This window comes from Taudactylus pleione, unplaced genomic scaffold, assembly GCF_031769625.1.
Source record: "Taudactylus pleione unplaced genomic scaffold, aTauple2 ptg000918l, whole genome shotgun sequence".
Taxonomy (NCBI): domain Eukaryota; kingdom Metazoa; phylum Chordata; class Amphibia; order Anura; family Myobatrachidae; genus Taudactylus; species Taudactylus pleione.
In genome coordinates, this window is record NW_028285319.1 from 789723 (window position 1) to 810933 (window position 21211).

A 21211-nucleotide genomic window follows, 5' to 3' on the forward strand; every position below is an offset into this window, starting at 1 on the left:
TTTCTTATTCTGCGCTGCTACAGACACAAACAAACCCAAGGGAACCGTGCATGAGAAATAGGTTTCTCTCTCCACACACTGAGTCCTTGTCAGGAGTCTTCACTTCCTGGCAGACAATATAAAAGTGAAACTACACATTTTGGAAAGTGCAAGAGACACTTAAATTGCATATCTCTAATACTTGATGATCTGGTTCTGATATGACATTTATCATCTACTGTGGGAAGACAAGTGATAACCACTCTAACAAGATAAATGTCACAACAGACCAGCTGCTTTATGGATTTTCTTTTCCTATGAACTGCAGGTGTTGGCTGGCATTCCTGAAGTTTCTCGCACAAAGTTAAAGTGTTGTTTATAAAGAGTAGCTGCTTTGTGTAGCACTTCATGGCAATTTAGCTAATCACTATAATTAGTATTACTTCCCAGATGCACAAAGTTGTACAGGTTAGTGTCAATTTAGAGAACAGGCCGCATTAAAGTACATGCTTTCATTACTAAATGTCACACCAGAATTCACTCCTTGCCGGAGTCTTCTCACATGGGATATATAAAGACATTTTACATTTATTTTTGCTGTCCATTTATTTTCTCATATTGTTTTCTTTAGGTTTTGATTTCAATTCTGCAAATAGAAGACAAAAAGACATAAATAATCAGTCATTTGTATGTATTACTAACAGGACAATGGGCAATGTGTATGAAAGTGGAGTAGAGAACACAAGAATTACTATTATCTTTTATTTATGTGGCATCACAAGGGGTCTGCAGCGCCTTACAAAGTACATATACAGTATGAACAAAACAAGCAAAAAGTGACTTACAGTACAGAAAACTCCAGGACATGGACAAGGTATATACAAGGTTTAGTGTTGTTGTAGGCAGATGATGATATAAGTGAGCAATGAAAAAGTAAATGAGGGAAGAGGTCCCTGCTCATGATAGTTTACAATCTAAAGGGGAGTATCAGACAGGGATGATACACAGGGGAGAGTCAGTGAGCATGGAGCAGTGGTTTAGGATGAAAGCTGGAAGGCTTTGATTAAGAAGTGGGTCTTAAGAGCCCGTTTGAATTTTTTTCAGAGAGGTGGAGAGTCTGATAAGGAGAGAGTTCCAGAGATAGGGAGCAGCACAGGCAAAATCTTGGAGGTGGGAATGGAAAAACGTAATCAGTTGTCCGGAGAGGCAGCACGCTTTTGTAGAGCGAAGTGAGCAGGTGGGAGTGTGAAGGGAGATGAGGTCAAAGATGTAATTACAAGGGTGAGAGCTTTGTAAGTGAGTGTGATAACCTTGCATTGGGTTCTGCAGGGGAAGGGGAGCGAGTGTAGTGTTTGTAGGAGAAAGGAGTCAGATGTAGTATATTTGAAGAGGAAAATGAGCCAGGCTGCAAGAGTAAGCACAGATTGGCATGGAGAGAGGGGTGAGACAGGGAGGCCAAATAATAGGAGGTTACAGCAGTCTAGTCTAGAGATGACCAGTGAATGGATAAAGTTGCCTCCAGGTTTAGAAAGGGCCTGTTCCTGGAGATATATTTGAAATGGAAATGGCAGGACTGTGAAAGGTAATAAATGTGTGGTTTGAAGGAGAGAGAGGAGTCAAGAATAACTCCAAGGTGGTGCATGTGCGGACTAGTGGAGATATACTGTATCAATATGTTATGTTATATATCAATATAATGTTAAGTTAAGAAAGTGCTGGGACTTCCAGGAGCAAATAATAGAGTCAAAGTTGGAGATGTAAGTGAGGAAAGAGGGAGAAAGGTCAGAGGAGGAGAAGTAGATCTGAGTGTCATCAGCAAAGAGATGATATTGGAAGCCAAAAGAGCTGATGAGTTCGCCTAAAGAGGATGTATAATAGATGAGGTCCGAGAGCAGAACCTTGGGGGACACCTATTGGTAGAGGAAGTGGGGTAGAAGTGTTGGTATTAGAAGAAACAGAGTATGGATGGTCAGAGAGATAGCGGGACACAGCGAGGGTAGGGCAGTATCACACAGACTGGGATTGAAGGAATTGCAGGAGGAGAAGGTGGTACACAGTCCAAAAGCAGCAGAGAGGTCAAGGAGAATGAGGAGGTAGTAGTGGCCCTTGGATTTGGCAGCAAGGAGATCATTGCTGCATTTGAGGGCATTTTCTGTGGACTGGACAAAAGTCAGACTGATTTGGGTCAAGCATATAGAGGAAAGAAATGTGGTAAGGAGGTTGTAGACTAACCGTTCAAGGAGTTTGGAGGCAAAGGGGAGGAGAGAGATGGGGAAGATTGACAGGATCAAGGGTGGGTTTATTAAGAATGTGGGAGACAAGGGAATGCTTGAATGCCGATGGGACAGTGTGCCTGATTCAGAGCCGGACGCTATTTGCGGACGGTCGTTCCAAAAAAGGGGCCGACTATTTAAATTGAGTGCTCGCTCTTTGCTGTTTGTTGACGCCTCTATGTCTGAGCGAGCGTACGAGAAATGCGCTCGCTATTTTGTAAAGACGCCCCTTTGCCATTCGCATCACACGTCATCTCCGGTATTTATTAGATTAATCGGGTACATCGAAAGGCATCTGAACTGCTCACAGTGCTTGTGGCAGGTTATTCTTACTGCTATCACTGCGAGCAGTTCAGGCTGAAAGACAACCAAGTGATGTGGTCGATGACGCTCCTTTACTAATTATGCACTCCCATTAAATGCCCTTTTGACCGTTAGGCATGCCTGCATTCGGAACTCCACTCCCCCCGTTTTCAAGCACCTTCCCCTGTTACCACCCACAAAGGGTACATTCTGTCAATCAAATTAGCAGCCTCTCACTGTTTTGCGAGTGCACGATTTCCGACCACAATGACTGGTTTGCGCATGCGCATTATGACCCATACGCATGCGCAGTTGTGCGAACATCGCTCAGAGCGAATGAGCGGTCGCTTACGAGCGGCTCTGAATCAGGCCCAGTGCCTGATGAAGAAAGATTGAAGCAACGGGCAGGAACAGGAAAGGAAAAAGAGGGAGCAGAGTAGGGGGTAGGGTCAAGGGGGAGATGGAATGGGGGAGAACTGGGATTATGGCTATGACTTCATCTTCTGATACTGGGGAGAATGAAGTCAGGGTTGGTAAACTGGATAGGGAGAGGCAGACTCGTAAAGAAAAGAATGGGATGACAAGGGTCTGATGGGATATGTATTGATGTATGGATTAAATTTTAGATGTGAAGTGGGTGGGTAAGTCAAGGGCAGAGAGTGAGGAGGGGAGGTGCAGAGAAGGGAGTTGAAAGTGGCAAATAGATGATGGATGTTGAATGACTGGAAGGAGATCAGGGTCTTTAAATAAGACTGTTTAGAGAGGGAAAGGCAGCACTGTAGGTCAAGAGTATATATTTGAAATGGAGGAAGTCTGCATTGGAGCATGCTTTCTTTCATTGCCGTGCAATGATTCGGGAACATTTTTGCAGACATCTGGTGCATTTGGAATGCCAGGGTTGAGGCGGAGATCTGAGAAGGTGAGTAGGGACCCCTAGAGCAACATAGTCTAGAGCAGAAGTAAGAGAGACATTGTATAGTGAAACAGCTTGGTCTGGGCAGTAAAGAGAGACGGTAGAGGTGAGAAGAGAGTCAAACGGAAGATAAGGACAAAGGGCTATATTTACAAAGCTTCTCGGCAGGTTGGACCTGGAAATATATATCTGCACTTACAGTATATTCAGTGGAACATCCATTGTGCTTCACTCTAACAGTTCAGCAGCCTCCTTCATTCACTTCATGACAACTACCTCTTTTTCTGGGAGAAGGCATCAGGTCCAGGTGGGGGGCATGGTTACAAAATTCACAACATGGTAGCACCGCCCCCACTGTACAATGATGCCATTTTTTGCTCTGTGCTGCTCTGTCGGGAGGGGTTTAGGTTCATGATGATGAGATCAACTGTAAATGTAATCTTCAAACCCCCGGACTGATCACAGGTAGGATCCAGAAGGCTGATTTACTCTCCATGCTCTCTCCTAGTCATGGGAAACCTGGATAAAATCAATTTTATTTTAGTGCATATGCATAGTTTGAAAGGTTCTATGTAAGCATAAATATATTCCAGACTTGACAATTGGCCGTGACAGAAGGGCAACCCCTCACACCTGCTGAATGCATATGTTTACACCTGTGCTCACATTTATATGTATTTTCAGTAGTTGTAGATGAATAGTACAAAAGTATTGAACTACTGAAGGACCTTTCCATGACAATGCCCATAATGCTCTAACATTCACAATGCTCCTAGTAATTGGATTTTTCCTCTATTGTCGGCAGATATAGACCGAACCATCTCCGTTTCATCCTTGAAGCCTCTGCTTTCAATAAATGCAACTGGGTACTGCTAATCATACCCTTGTTAACTAAACACAATTTAAAACACCATAATGTATTTTATGGAGCTGTGTATTGTGTTCAGATTACATCACCTAAATAATTTTAAATAAAATATACAAAATCCAAGAGTTGAGCATCTGTTGCTTCCCAATAGCCCTGAATTTACGAGGACAGAATCTGGGTATAGTTCTTGGTCAGTGGCATTATCTCATCATTTACTCACTCTTAATTTCTATTTAAATGTGATCTCATATACAGGAGTACACTGTAATAACAGAAATGTTGCATTCACATATTCTGAGAGTCTCCAAGTTCGCTGAGGGCAGTGAGTGATGACATTTAAAATGTGTATTATGTGAATCATCCAGCGCCAGGATCAATGTTTTAGATTTAGTTGAATAAGTGTAATCATGCGCAAGATATAATAACAATAATAAATCCTTCTATAAAGTGATTACTGCCGTTGGTCTTCCTACTGTGGTCCGGGACATGGGTAGCGCTGCAGACGCTTACTCACTGTCTGTAATGTCTCCCACAAGTCTGTGCTCCTCAGGCCGCCTCAAGATATTGGATAGAGCCAAATGACCACGTCCCCCTTGTACTTCTGGTGCGTTTCAAGTTTCAACCCATGTGGGTCTTTATCAAGGCATTGAACTAGGAAACTGGAGGCTTACTGGGGAGTAGTGGTGGGTTTTACTGGTCGGGCTGTAGCCATGCAGCCTAGGCAAAATCCGCTACTAGTTAGGACAATTTTTCAGTGACAGTCCAATTCCCAAAACTGACAATTTCCCAAATAATTTCAATACTTTAATATTTTCATTTCTTTTCCAAATTCCCCATCTCTGACATCACTAAAATAGATATTCCAATTACAACTAATGTACTGCTCTATAGTCCAGGAAAGTTCTAGTAAAGGGTTCTTGAAAATATATGGTTGTCTATTGGCCACACTGGGTGTCACCGACCCCAGTGACGCCACTGGTAACACCCACCTACTCCTCACCCCTGACCTTTCTTAGCATCGGACAATCCATTTTATAACTTTAATGTTTCAGAAGTTTTACTAGAGTATTCTCGTTGTACATGGGGCGGTTTCCAGACCTTCATAACTGCACCAGTTTGTACGCAATACAATTCTGAAAATGTTGGCATCTATGTTAGTTAATATTTGAAGGTTTTGCTGAATCCCTGACGTAGTCCTGTCATTCTAGACAAAGGATCAAAGAACTGTTGTGTAAGAAACATATGCTGACCGAGGCAGACTCCCAGAGGAGAGTTCACAGTCTGGAAGCACCTTCTGTTTTATGACCAAGCAAAGTTAAACCCGCACAAGAAAACAAAAGGGACACAATATATGGAGAATGTTAATGTATTAGAAATGTAATGTAAAAAAACTTTTGTATATAAGCATCAAAGTACATATTATGTACTCACATTATCTTATAAGTGATCTCAATTGCATAGATAATTCTCATAGACCTTTAATCTGGGAAATTCCACATTCTTCTGTATGGAGGACATTATAATCCTCCTCAGGTCCCTGCACTTGACTTCTATCAGGTCTGGCTACTACTGTCCTGAGTTCGTTTTTTAACTAGTCACCACTAAATAATTGCTAACTCCAATTCAAACTAATGAAGGGAATGTAATCGGGTACGAGATTGTATAAGTACTGAATTTTTTTTTTAGATATTGCAGCAAGATTTAAAATGGCAAAATGTTTTTTTTTTTTTTCTAAATTGCCATTAAAAAATCACACGGCAGATAATCATCACTTTTACACACTCATACCCCAACAAGTTACAAGATAAAAGAGAACTTTCAAAGGATGATCGATTACTGAGCAATCCCTGAAGAAGCCTGCCAGACTAGGCGAAATGCGTCAGTGCACATTGATTCCTGTACGCTGCCAAACAGTTCTTCAAATGAGTGCAGTGAAAGTTTGCTGGCAAATGAACATTTGGGTTACATGCATAGTGGTCCATCCTTTTTATCTGGAATATTTTGGGTAATGACCCCTGATGTACACTAACCAGGAACCAGGTGAGTACAACACATCCTTGGAATACTTTGAGTGAGTACCCCTAACAGTCGCTACTGTATTCCTGGAACATGGTAAGTACAGCACACAGATTTTATCAGCTGCATATCTATTAAAGTGGAACAAACTCTATAAATAATAATAATAATAATTTTATTTAACTAGTGCTTTTCTCCCGTAGGACTCAATTTCCACCTGCTCGATCGAGCACCTGTTTGTATCCTTACCTAGAGTTAAAATCCAGACTGTGATTTCTCTTCTGTATTTCACTACCTGCAATCTAACCCTTTCCACATGCATCAAATCCCATTTTACATTTCCTTTATGCTCATCTTCAAATCCCTCTGATACCCTCTCATTTAATTATCCTAAATTACCTGACTATGCATATCCCCCTCACACTCCCAAACACTGATACGCCCTATTCTTGTATGGAACCACTATGCTGCCCCTAAAATGTTCCTTTAGATCAAACTTTAAAAAAAGAGTATAACGCAAAGTATGGATTAAGGTACATAAGTGAATGTCATCCCAGCCCAACTCTGACCCCATCTTTGGACCCCACTCCTTTTTCTGTGGCAGTAAAAATGGTACCTGGTGAATAATATGTGATTCCACTTTCCTTGGCATTATTATGACCCTCTTTAACCAAAACAGTACCTTTGGTATAAATGAGTATATCATACCCCACTGTGTTTCTCCATCAGGAAGCCCTAACACATTACTTTGTTCTTATGACTTTTCTTCCTTGATAACCATGTGTGTGGTGTTACCAACAAGATAAGACTGACTCACTCATTTTGAAGATTAAGTTCACTTCAAACAGAATAGAAGGAAAGATGGGAATTAAATAATTGTTATAGGTCAAAGTAATTTCCCCTCTTGGAAATAACTGCCATACAGAATCTCCATGACTTACATCTGAAAGAGTTCCTTATAAAATATAATCCATCTTTCTTAGTAAGAAGATATCATAATAATAATGCTTTCAATAAACTGTTAAATTATTTCTCTTAATTATTTGGTCTTTTCATCCTCAACATGGATCGGTTTCCCTTCCTTCACGTTTTTAATTTGTTTGGTCATCCAAAGCAACCATGCTACAGTATGCATTTGTACTACAATGTTTAGTTTCCCAATCTTCTTAGTCTCCTCTACAATATTTTGTGCACTAATATACTGCAGCTGTGTATCTTGGAAACCCCAAATGGATGAAAACAGTACTGCAGAAATCCAATATGATGTGTCACGTGAGATACTGTGGCACTACCCAGCGATCCCTGCACAGATAGGGCCTTGTCGAGTAATTCAATGTGTCTAATAGAACTGTGGAGATCATTCAGACCAGCTTGCTAGATGCGTTCTTTTGCTCCCAGCGTATGCAAATTCGACTAAGTGATGGCACAGCAGGCAATCGCACGGCAAGGCATAAGCACGCCTACTATGTCTTGCCGTGCGTTCACTTTGTGTATGCAGAAGCCCACTAGCCTGTCTTAAGATGCCCACTAATGCATGTCATCTTCAGGAAGTGTATGCAAGCATCGGTATATCGGAAACTAACGCAGCGCTTGAGGTTGGCTATACCCTACCTTAAGCACTGCGATCACTTGGGTGTAAAAACAGCCAGATGACGTGTACAATTACACTTCCTTTTAATTATGCACGCCTTTGAAACGGCGTTGAGACGATCAGGCACGTCTGCGTTCACATCTACACTCCCCCGTTTCTAGTGGCCCGGCCCTGTTACCACCCACAAATGGCTTCTCCTGTCACTCACTCTGCTGGGCTGTCTATGCTCGGCGAGCGAACACATCTTGATCTTTCGCAATGGTTCACGCACGCACACTCCGATGCATGCGCAGAATGCGAACATTGGCCAGCTACGAGAGAATGTTTCTTAGCGTCCGAGTTCTATCATTAGTTAACTAGACAAGCTATTACTTAAGAATTCATAGTTGTCAGTGTCATTTTTATATAGAATAATTTTCTTTTCAATAATAATAATTTAGGTATTATTACAGATGTATCCTCATACATTGTTGCTGTAATCGTGCCAAACAAACCATCTTGGCACACCGGGTTTCGTGAGACTCCGCTAGCACCGGGATTCCATTCTGCGTCCTGTTCGCCTGGAAATGCATCTTAGTTGCAACGTGATGCAACTAGGACGCACCTGGAGACTGCACTGATTAATTTCAGATGCGACACTTGTATATCTGTGTGCGACTGAGTCTGGATTTGTATACGAAATGTTAGGATGCAGCGACAGCGACTTTTGTCCATGCCATATTCTGTTGTGCTTGATTACACGCTCAGTTACATACAAATACTTAAATGTCACATATCAATTTAATCAGCACAGTTTCCTAATGCATCCTGGTCACCAGGGCCGTAACTAGGGTGGTGCGACCAGTGCCATGGCACAGGGCACCGCAGGGCAGGGGGCGCTGTTCGGGCCTGTCGATTTTCCTGTTTATTAGCTTCCTCTTCTATTTTCCCCAGTATCTCCTGGTCTCCTCTATCTCTTCCCATGAGGCCATGGCTCTTTTTCATGTGCACTATGCTATGTCCCTATTTAAAAAATGGGGGGGGGGTACTAATGCTCTCTCCGGCACAGGGCACCAAAAAGTCTAGTTACGGCTCTGCTGGTCACATCACATTGCAACTAAGATGCCCGTCGCTAGCAGAAAATAAATGTGTTTACATTTGTTTAACCCTGACCTAAATCATCTTCATTTACCTTTTTTTTTTAGTTTTATTTCACTGCTAAATGACTGTTAACTACTATTTAGACTAGTAGTAGTTAACATGCAGCCCTCCAGCTGCTGTGGAACTACACATCCCAGCATGCCCTGCCACAGTTTTAGAATGCTCTAATAGCAATAGTGTGGCAGGGCATGCTGGAATGTGTAATTGCAATACAGCTAGAGGGTCACATGTTAAAGGCTTAGAGGCAAGAATACAAGTAACATAACATGGAATTCCCTAGCACACTGCAATGGGTCAGTAAAAGAGACTTGCATACTACATGATAATAAAAGGCTGAGGACTCAGTCACACACATTTGCAAATATATGATAATAAGCCACTCACCGTGTCTGTGCGCCTCTTGCTCAGGTGGTCCTACACTACACATACCTCCCAACCATCTGACATCCAATTGCTGGACTTCTTGCGTGGGACACCACGCACTTTGCCGTATGTCTATTGAAGACATGACCACATGTAAACCCCCATTTATCATCACGCTGTTGGCAAGCCCAGCACTGCGGAAGCTGCTGGGCTGCCCCCAGCCTCTCCCGGCACTAAATGGATAGTGTCCCCCCCTTTATCCCCCAGTGAGACACTGCAGCCATGACGACAGGACAGTGCTCGAAATTTGACACTCAAATAATTTGATTTGGGACTAAGGGGTCTATTTTTTAAGGGGAGATGAGGGGTTACAAATGCTAAAGGCAGAGAAATTCCCTGTACATACCGCTTCTCATTATGTACTAAAGGGATTTTCTCTGCCTGCCGCTTGCCAGCGCTAAGTGCAGGCTACAATATTGCACTGCGCCTGGGGCACTTAGTGCTGCCATAAACACCTTATTACTAAGAGGAGAGGTCACTTACCATCGGGTGTCTTCTCCAGTGCTGATATCGCCTCCTGTAGCTGCTGGTATCTGCTTCTCCTCATTGGAGAAGCAGGAAGTGCTTTTTGTAATTGTACAGTGTGTTAATAAAGATTTAAAAAAAGCAAAAAAAAAATCACTGCCGCTGCTGCCACCGGTCGGAGATTGTGAGTCACACACAGGGCTGTAGGGGAAAGGAGTCTCAGCTGTTACCGCCAAGGGGGTGACTTAATGTTCACCCTCCTCGGCTGGTATGTTTTTAGTAACAGCTGCGGTAGCCAGCTCCTGGTTCACATTGGTAGCAGGCGAAGTAGGAGTGGTATTAACTCCACGATATGTGGAGTCTTAGTAAATAGACACCTAAGGGGCTTAATTGATAAACGATACATTTTATGCTACAATCCACTACTCAGTGATAAGTGTTTATCTGATCTTAGTGTCAATATTCAAAAAAACTATTTGAAAATGTTATATGCTGTATTGTATTAATATTAATGGCTAGCAGACTGATATATTTTGTGAGAGTTTCCTTACCATCCCTGTTTAATTATTTAAATGAACACTCACATATTGTATGCTGCAAATGCCAATTAAGAAATATGAGTTTTCACCTTAATTGACATATTTAGACTTTACAAAACTTAACTTTTCAGCGATTTGCAGGGACATGAAGACCCATTATTACTGTAGCACAGAAGACCCGCGGAGTCACTAGTGGGCTGTGTATCTTGACACAAATACCAATTAGCTACAATGGTGATACTAAAATGTGGTTTTTAATGATGAGCCAAGGGAAAATGCCAGGAGCTGTGCCATATTTAACGTGACAACTCCTAACAGCATATTGTTTTATCGCCGTTTTGAGAGTGCTGTTGGGGCTATATATGCCTCCTCATTCCTGTGATGTATGTGTCCCAGGAGGGCAAGATTAATGCTGCAAAAGCGCTGCTAGTTTTATTAATGCGTAGAGGACAAAGAAAACCATGTTTAGCTGTGTTTGTACTTAAATCACAGGAATTGGCCAGTGTCAAAGAAAGCCATCAAATCAAATGAGGTTAAACCTGCACTGAGCTGATACACCCTATACTAATACATATGTAAAATAGATGTGTTTACTTTCTTGCTTCTGAGTGTTTTATAAATGCAGTTATTAAAACTAGTGCACAGGTACCACAAGGTGTAGCCATAGACACTGATAGCATTTTCATACTACGTGTCTGACTGGTTGTTGCATGAAGGTTTTATTGTAGCTTACTACACAACAGGACGTATCTATAATGGGTGCAGGGTGTGCGGTGCACACGGCCCCCCCGGGTCCAGGGAAGGCCCGCACCGAAAACCATGCACCCATATTATTTAAAGCTTACCTGTCTGAGGTCCCAGGTCGGGTGTCAGCGCTGTACAAAAAGCCGGAAAAATGCCCACCGCGGCCATTTTTCCGTAATTTTGCGCATGCGCAGTAGACTCCGGGTACACTCCAGTACCCAGAGTCTACTAATGCTCTCGTGGCCGGCCAGCCGTTTCAGTCCCGAGGCCGGGAAGAGAGGAGGGGGCCCCGGACGGGGAACACACACGGGCCCCCTCCTCTCTAAAGACGCCCCAGCTACACAGTATTCATGAATTATTATGTGCAAAGAGCCTTGTTTTTTTTTTTTATAGTACAGTATATTGGTGTCCAATCCAATATAACATCTGCTGAAGTGTATGTTATATCATCCAGAGACATCAAAACACCAATTCTAACTAGTGGTCATAATAACTGGAAAGTAACATTACAATTATTATTAGCTTTTATTTCTAAGGCACCACAAGGGGTCAACGGTGTAGTGGGAGCAAAATAGCATCAGATTAAAAGTAGGACAGGACAAGTTAGATATTAGGGCATTAGTGCTGGTTTAAGGACCACGTAGGCCTGGGGCTAAAAATGTACAAAGGCCTTTACTAAGAAGGGAAGGAGCTGTACCCAGTGCTGTGTGGGTATAACTGGAACCAAGTATGTTTGTACACCCCATACATGGTCATCCCATTGTCTCCCTAAATATATAAAAATAGAAAAAATGCATAATTTAGTGAGAACACTAGAAAAACTATTTTAATACTTATAATTTATGGCTGATTATGTGACTTGCTAGGCAGCCGGCCATCATCATGCTGATGATGGGCCTATTTTTATGTGGAGGCCTGGAGCTGTAGTTCCATCCTCCCATTATTATCCTGGCACTGACCATTTTATAGAGTTACAATATCAACTGTATATGCTGATATCACATTGCACACTGTAAGATATGCTTACTTGATAATTGTGCTGTCACTCAGCTTTGGTAGAAACCATTTTGTAGAGAACTTATCACATCTATCTGCTGATATGACATGTCACAATGTAAGGTATGCTTATTTTAACCTACATTTTATCTGAAAATAATATGTAGATAGATAGATAGATAGATAGATAGATAGATAGATAGAATTGGTGAAATGCAGGTAATATGTGATTTATAAGCTCAGTAGGCTGATTATGTGACTTGCTATAGAACTGTCACTTATTAACTGTACTGTATCTGTTAATGTCTACTGGCATTGTAATGTAAGCTTATTTTAACCTAAATAATAGATTATATATACATTATACATATATACAGCAGATAGCAATGTCAAAATGCATGCAGGAGGTAATTTTTCACCTCAGTTTACTGACCATGTGACTTGTTACTTACATCATAAACATCCCTTTGTGATGTCACTCAGCTTTGGTAGAACGGTCACCATTTTGTAGCGAACTGTCAGTTATCAACTATATCTGCAGAGATACAGTATGACATGTCACACTGTAAGGTATGCTTATTTTTAACCTAAATTTTCTATGAAAATAATGTTAGATAGATAGATGATATACAGCATTGGTGAAATGCAAGTAGTAAGTCATTTAGAACCTCAATGGGCTGATTATGTGACTTGCTACAGAACTGTAAGTTATCATCTGTATCTTTTAATATGTCTACTGACCTTATAATGTAAGCTTATTTTATCCCAAATGGTAGATAGATAGATAGTATTATAACTACATTATAAATATATAGATAGCAGAGGCAAAATGCATGCAGTAGTGTTGTTTTTCACCTCAGTATACTATACTGACCATGTGACTTGTTATTGTACATTATAAACATAATTTGTGATGTTATTCAGCTTTGGTAGAACAGTCACCATTTTGTAGAGAACTGTCAGTTATCAACTATATCTGCTGAAATGACATCTCACACTGTAAGGTATGCTTATTTTTTTTACTTAAATGTTTTATGAAAATAATGATAGATAGATAGATAGATAGCCCGGTCACCCCAATGGATGGACTCAGGTATATGATCAATGAGGATAAAATGTAATGTGGAAAGGCCATGTCCAGCATTTAAAAATTGCCTGGCTACAGGCTGATCGCTATGACCACTATATAATGCTGCCTTTATAGCAGAGCGATGTATGGTCATCCTCTCTCTAATAGTTCTCTCTGTTTTGCCTACATAACTCAGTCCACACGGACAGGTTATGAGGTAGACCACAAATTTGGTTAGACATGTTAGCCTATGTTTGATGATAAGTTGCTTACCACTAAGCCTAAACGTAGTGCCTGTGTTCATGTATCGGCATGTCAAACAATTTAAACACCTGTAGCAACCTGGTTTAAGGGATAAAAAACTAGATGTAGTTTTGTGTTTCACAGAAATATCCGTTATATTAGTGCGCATGACCATATCCCTTCTATTATGCCCCCTGGTATAACAGGGCATAATACGCATATCCTGAAGATTTAGCGAAGCATCAGGTTGTACTATGGGCCAAAGGTTCTTAGTAACCCTACTGATCTTAGTACTGAGAGGATGGTAATGATTGACCCAGGGCATACAAATGTTAGTATCCTCTTGTCTTTTTTTGAGAAGCAGCTGTTCCCTTGAAAGGGACAAAGCACGATTTTTGGCTTTCATGAGTCCATCATGTTCATACCCCCAATCCAAAAACTTATGCACAATAGTGTCAGTGTGTTTCTCAGCAACACCAGTGTCGCTGCAAATGCGTCTAGCTCAAATGAATTGGGAAAAAGGGAGACCATACTTGCATGGTTTGGGATGGCAACTACTTGTGTACAAGAGTGTGTTGCGGTCGGTGGGTTTCTGAAACAAAGAAGTACTTAGTCGCCCATCATGTAAAGATACCTCTATGTCTAAAAAATTCACCTTATGGGTGTCTACATGGTAGGTGAACTTAATAGGACTGGCCGTATCATTATGTTGTTTAATAAAATCAATGAATTGTTGTTGGGAGCCGGACCAAATCACAAATATATCATCAATATAGCGGCAATATGCTTTAATATGACTCCCTATCTCAGGATTCCTGAAAAAAATATATTTTTCTGCAACCAGCATATATGCGTTCGCATAAGATGGGGCCACATTTGACCACATCGCACATCCGGAGACCTACAGGTAAAACCTACCATTATGAAGATAATAGTTATGTGTAAGGGTCATTTCTAACAATTCCACAAACAGGTCTACCTGAGGTCCCTTATAATGCTCATTGCTGACAATCAGAGATTTCACTGCGGCTAAACCCTCACTGTTAGGGATAATAGTATACAGATTGGAAATGTCAATGCTACACAGTAGACAATCAGATGGTATATGCCCCACTTTATCCAACATGTTCAAAAAAGCTGTGGTGTCTAATATAAATCCTGGACTGCCGGTGATACAAGGTTGCAATAAAGCATCTAAGGATGTAGACACTGCCTGGAACAGAGAACCCCTCGCCGCTATAATAGCCCATCCAGGTGGACAGGTAGCAGACTTGTGGATTTTGGGCAATGTATAAATCACAGGTACTACAGGGTTCACAGGAATAAGTGCAGATTTTAAACCCACTGAAAGGACATTGTCACACATCGCATTGGACAGAACTCTAGCCAAGTCATTGCAAAATGTAACAGTAGGATCACCAGGCCGTAATCTATAGAAAGAACTGTCTGCCAACTGTCTATCAATCTTTGATTTATAGATAAGTATGTCCTGCACTACAATCGCCCCACCCTTATCAGGGGGATGAAAAATAATGTCGGTATATCCAGATAAATCACGCAGAGCATCATGTTCTGCCTTAGACAAGTTATGGTGAGACAGCTTACATTGCCCCCAGACTTCTTCATCATAGAATCAACATTGCTGTCCAACATGCGTGAGAAATTTCGACGCATTATTAGAGACAGGTTCAAACGCACTCTTCTTTTGTAATCGTTGCAATTAATGCGGAATCTGAGTAACTGGTTGCTCATCATGGTGTTTGCCACTCTTAGAACCCCTGAAGAACTCATGTAACTTTAATTGGAAAGGTATAAACGTGATAGTTTATACTTCCCAAGAAAGATCATTTAGGGTTGTAGTAGGGACAAAGAACAAGCCAACTCTTCCTCTGCCTTTGCCCCTGACCACCCCTTCTCGTGAAGCGCCTGTGGTGCTTGAACCGCTGTTTCAGGTGATAACCCCTAAAGGGGCACCTGCGGTGCCAATGTTGCATGTCAAATTACTGTCAGAATCACTGGTGGATAGAAGTTCTTGCAAAGAATCAGTAAAGCCTAAAGAACATTGTATTGGTCTACGTTGATATCTCCCCCGTTCATATTGGCCCCTCTTGCGCATACCTGCTCCGACCCAGTGGTATACCCCAGTTTTGTTCATAATCAAGATTAACCCTCATTAGTTTTTTCTTCTTGAAGGCTATTAAGGCTCGTTTGTACACTGTCACCTGGTTGGGAAGTTTTTCGAGCCAGTTGTTTGATGAATCAGACTCAAATGATGATTTATGTGTGGCCTCAAGAGTTAATTTATTCTTTGATAAGGTTCAATTCTCTGGTTGACTTTTCAATAACAAGTAACATCAAATCAAAATTGCACTTGTTTAATATGGCAGTCCACTGCTTGCAAAAAGACACGTTAAATTTGCCAATAGTAGGCGCATTGCGCACCTGAAGCCCCTAGAGATGCGTTTTTAGTTATAATAATAACTCAATGTGATACCATGATACAGAAAATCCATTTCCTTTTGTTTAAGACAGACCCATTCTTTATATAAATGATCCAATGGTATGGTTTCAGCCTCATCAGTCAGGTGCTGCTCCAACAAAAGAGACTCAGCTTCTGATTCTGAGAAACTCAAACTTGAACCAAGTGATTGCATAGCCAAATTGACCATGTCCCGTCACCTCACCAAAATTGTGAAGCTCTGCCATCATAGCACGGCTAAAAAACTGATGACATGCACTGTGACGATGAATGAAAGGTACTCAAATGAGGGGTGCTCGAACCCTAGGCAGCACGGACTAGCTGTGATAGTTGCGTTGCCACAATACACACACACACACACATATATATATATATATATATATATATATATTAGCGACCCAAAGCCAACTGCATCTCATAACAACCTACGCCATGTCACCACAGTCCCCTGCATCTCACCACAAACCCCCTGCTTCTCACTACTGCCCCCTGCATCTCACCACTGGCACCACAACCCCCACTGCTGCTGGAGTCTGGCCACTGGGATGTGCTGGGAATGGCAGAAGGATCATAGATGAGAGATTTGTATTGCAGCTTGCACAATCATTATCAGCAGCATGTCCCTAGGTTTGGGGAACCTGTGCATATTTTCGCAGCCTCCATGTACACCCCTCCCCAGCTGCCGAACATGGCAATGAGCAATGTCCTCTTTGCAGAATGTACCCTGTATATCCTGGTCTTGCTGTTGAGCTTCTTTGCTGTGGTGCCCTTATCCGAGAACAGCGCTGACTTCCATTGGAGTTGCCTCCTGTTCACCACGTGCGCATGGCTGAGCGGGTGGTGGAGTGGTGGCCGGAGTAGGGATGGACATCAAAATCCGATATTTTTATTCCAATGGTAGTGTTTTACCCATTTGATGGTGGTGGTCCGGTGTTTGCCATCATCGAATGGAAATCATTAGATGGTGCCCTGATAGTTGTTTTTTTTGTCTTAATTCTTGATAACTAAAGTATGCCTCCCCTGGCTCCTTCCTGGCTACTGTGTCTGCATCAGGGTCTGGCACCAGGCAGGGTGCTGGGCCATGTAAGGCACTCCTGTTCGCCCCGAAAAGTGGGCATGGTCAGGAGAAAAGGGCATGGCCACGAGAAAAGGCAGCATCACTTTAAGACAAGCCCCCTTTTCAGCACTCTTGGGGGCGTGCCGTTCACTTACAGACATGCCGGGCTGCCCCCAAGCTCTCCTGTCTCTGTGAATAACTGCTGGGTGAATAAACACGGCTTACATCAATTTTTCTGGAGAAACCAAAATAATATGTATCAATCGCTACATGGTATAAAATAAAGTCCATTGTTGTAGTATATCTTTAACTGTTTAGGCGGAGTAAGCCAAGAAAGCGCTCGGACATCCATTTTTTCATTGACTTTCTCCACTACAATTGTCACTGCTTGGCTCCCTTTTGTCATATATTAATGCAGAGGTTCTCAAACGCGGTCGTCAAGGCTCCCCAACAGTTCATGTTTTAGAGATATACATGGTTGAACACAGGTGACTTAATTAGTTCCTCAGTCAATTTGATTTAACCACCTGTGTTCAACCATGGATATCTCTAAATCCTGAACTGTTGGCGAGCCTTGAGGACTGCGTTAGGGAACCTCTGCATTAACCTTCTGCGACAAGTGCTCTATAGTATAGTGAAAACTGCCTCAAAATCCATCCAGTGGCTCTCGAGATTAGCCCGAACAAACAAACGGACAGATACCTACTAGGTATGTGTATATAATATATATATTTATATATAATATAAGACTCAGGTTATTACTGTTATTATTTTATTGTATTGTACATACAATATGGAGTAAACAACAGGGAGAGAAAACAGGCTCTTTTCTATGTAAGCCCAATTTGCTTTCAATAATGCCGGTGTCAGTTCTGATATGTGAAAGAAAGTAAAATTAATTATCTAAAGACACCAGTAGCACATTCTTATATAGTTAAGACATTATTTTTCATTATAAAACTATTTCAAAGATGAGAGAAATAACTGATTTACCATTTTAATATAACTATTCAGCATTTACTGTATTTGTTTTTCTGTTAAACTTCCTACATTCCACCACTTAACAACAACACTAATACCAGCAACTTTTTATTTTGCAGACGGCAAGGTAGAAGTTACGAAAGAAAGTGTGAAGCTATGCACTATGGGACCAGGGAAAGTATTTGGAGAACTTGCTATACTGTACAACTGCACCCGCACAGCAACCGTCAAAAGTAAGATTGCACCCTGTCTGTTATCTGCACAGCGTGGTCTCCTCCATACCCTGTTTTTTATGTGCTCAGCATGGTCTTTTCCGTACCCTGTTTATTATCTGCACAGTGTGTTCCCTTCTGTACCCTGTAAATATTTAATGTACTCATGTAGCAGTAGGAGCAATTTATGCCATGGTTTTTTAACAAGATACATTGTTTTCATTTAAAAGGTTGCTTTTAATTGAAAACTTGATTCTACTCTTCGAGATAGATGGAGTGATCTGAAGTATTTGTACAATATTATAGTATTGCAGCATTTCTGTACAAATCGGATCTGACTGGTCTGATTGTAGAAGCAGTACACTAATCAGACTTTATAATCTTGCCATTTGTAGGAAGGTGTGTTATATACTGTAAAGGTTCGGTGAATCTTACAGAACATCTGCTCATGAAAATCATATTTCTCAAAATTCATAGTGTAATGTAATAAATACCACACTCAGGGGTCGATGAGATGTATCAAACCTTTTAAAGAGGACAATTGAAGTTGCCTATAGCAACCATCAGAGTCTACCTATCATATTATAGAATGCACTAGATAAAGATAGCTAGAAGCTGATTGGTTGCTATGGAGAACTTTTTGTCCTCTATACAGTGGTGTCAATAGGGTTGGCGTCACCCAGTAGGCTTTCTCACCCTGTCACTCCCACATCTGCAGTCATTGTACGCGTCAAAGGGGCGTGGCTGCATGTCAGTGAAGCCACGCCCATTGCTGAATGCCGTTTTAGGGGCCTTACTACGTGTCACGCCCTGTTCTCATTACTTTGGGAACTTGCCCAGCACTCCAGGAAGTCTTGGGCAGCCCCTAATTTCTCCGGGCACAGTGTGAGTAACGCACGCATGCGCACATTATCCATCACCGTTATTGCCGCTGCTTGGTGACACAGCTCTGCTATTTTGGTGTCACCCCCTAGTGACGCCACTGCCTGTGTAGAAAGTTTGATAGTACAGGCTCAAGAAGGTTAGATAGATCTCGCCCTTAGTGTAATTGAAGCTCCTTCTGACCACTGTCTATGGGACTCACGGCAGAACACCGACTTTGTCATCCTAATTCACAATTACATACTGAGCCAGTTGAAATGAATGACCGTATACATTGATCCTTATAGTCAGCCTAACGAATGGCGCGTCCTCGCAGAATTATTCCTGATATGTTTATTGCTAATATGAAGTAGGTAAAACTGAATAAAATAAACTGTAATTGTGAGGTATACTAAACTAGCAAAAATGGTATTAAAATTCAAAGGAAATTTCAGTCTGCCTCTGTGATTTGATAATAAATATGTAGGTCAGGGATTAAGGCACAGAAAATGGAATGAAACCAGCATAATGCCTTGATGTTGGCACTGTTAGGTGCAGTACAGATGCTAGACTTCTCTATCTAGAGACAGGCTTGTACATGCTTCCACTGCTTCTATATTGTTAGACCTGGTAAAATATTAATTATTAGCCTTAAAGATGTTAAATATGTTAATACATTTAGTGAAGACTTGACTTTGAGAGCCTGCTATTGGGTAGTGTCATGCGGGTGATTTCAATGTTGTGTTTGAGCTTAGTATTTAATTGCATTCATTAATCTTAGTGCCTTTTATACAGCACATATTTCACACAAACCATGATTGAATCTAAAGCACATGTTCGTTGAAAAGAGCTACTGCCTCAAATACAGTATATGTAAATGCTTCAGGAGATTATCAGAGCGGAGTATACTTTGGATAACATTGTAGTGAGGAGAGAGAAAAATATTTCCCTCCATGCAGCAGACTTCCTGTAAGAAGTCTCATTGTAGGACATTGTAGCCAGCACATGTAACCTCCATTTGCAGAAGAGGGCTGGTCTATAGCAACAGTAACTACAAACTCAAACATCTACATTTTTAGTGATCCTTTAATCCAGGGGTGGGGAGCCTTTTTTCTGCTGAGGACCATTTTGATATATATAACATTATTTGCGGGCACTGTACAGGCCATGCCCCCTCCATGTGATGTCACACGGGGGCGAGCCACAATCGCCAGTGATTACATCAATGTCCGGAGCATCCGAGCTGTAAGGACAGCGGTGTGACCATCTGAAACATCCTAAGGACGCCCAAGGCGGCACTGCTGCATAGATTCTGGCTGCAGGATGCAATTCTAGGCACTCTGGTAGCCAGATGAGGCTAGTAGAAAAAAGCTCAGAGGGCCAGACCAAATGATTCCTGGCGGCCTTATACAGCCCTCGGGCCTGAGGTTCCCCATCCCTGTTTTAATCAGTCAAGATGTTGTGAACCTGCTCAAAAGACTTTGAGAAAATTATCCAAGACTTAAACAAGCCTCTGTCCTTTACAAACCTAATTTGCTATTGCAGACCTTGTCATATGGGCCTAATTCTGAGTTGCACAAAACAGCGTCTACAGCTGGTCGCCTGTCTGGGAGTTTATGCAAATGCCCCTACGAACTCTTTCCCTTGTGTACATCCATGTGGGCGAATGTGTAAGAACTGGGATACCCACCTTTAGTGCCCGTGCACGCTGTAATACCGTTTGGTGCGTCCTTAGATGCCAACATTGATTGCTCCATCGAAACTTGCACCAACTCTATGGCAGAAGCAGTTCTGTGTCTGATCATGGCACACTATGCTTGCATCTGTGCACTTGTATTGACACGCACGCGACACTCCCATAATACGCCCACTGAACAGACTATTTTTGTGTGCACTACTAGCCACCTTCCAGTCACCGCCCAGGGATGCCCATCACATTTCCATCACCTTTCTGATATTGTCTAAATCGATTGCAACAGCACCTTTGTGCGTTTACAAAAGCCTCCTGGACATGTAACATCGGGAAACAGTGGGGAAGCCGGCGGACGCAATGCCGACC

At 41.8% G+C, this 21211-nt stretch overlaps 1 protein-coding gene across 2 annotated transcripts in view; it reads left to right on the forward strand.

Annotated features, from left to right (window-relative positions):
• The window catches only part of PRKG1 (protein kinase cGMP-dependent 1), a 1225781-nt gene that overhangs the window by 586704 nt on the left and 617866 nt on the right, over nt 1-21211 (forward strand). For both annotated transcript variants that reach the window (XM_088459635.1, XM_088459634.1), the window contains exon 3: nt 18199-18312. In XM_088459635.1, coding sequence (XP_088315761.1) covers nt 18199-18312 — 114 coding nt within the window. The remainder of the gene's footprint in view (nt 1-18198; nt 18313-21211) is intronic.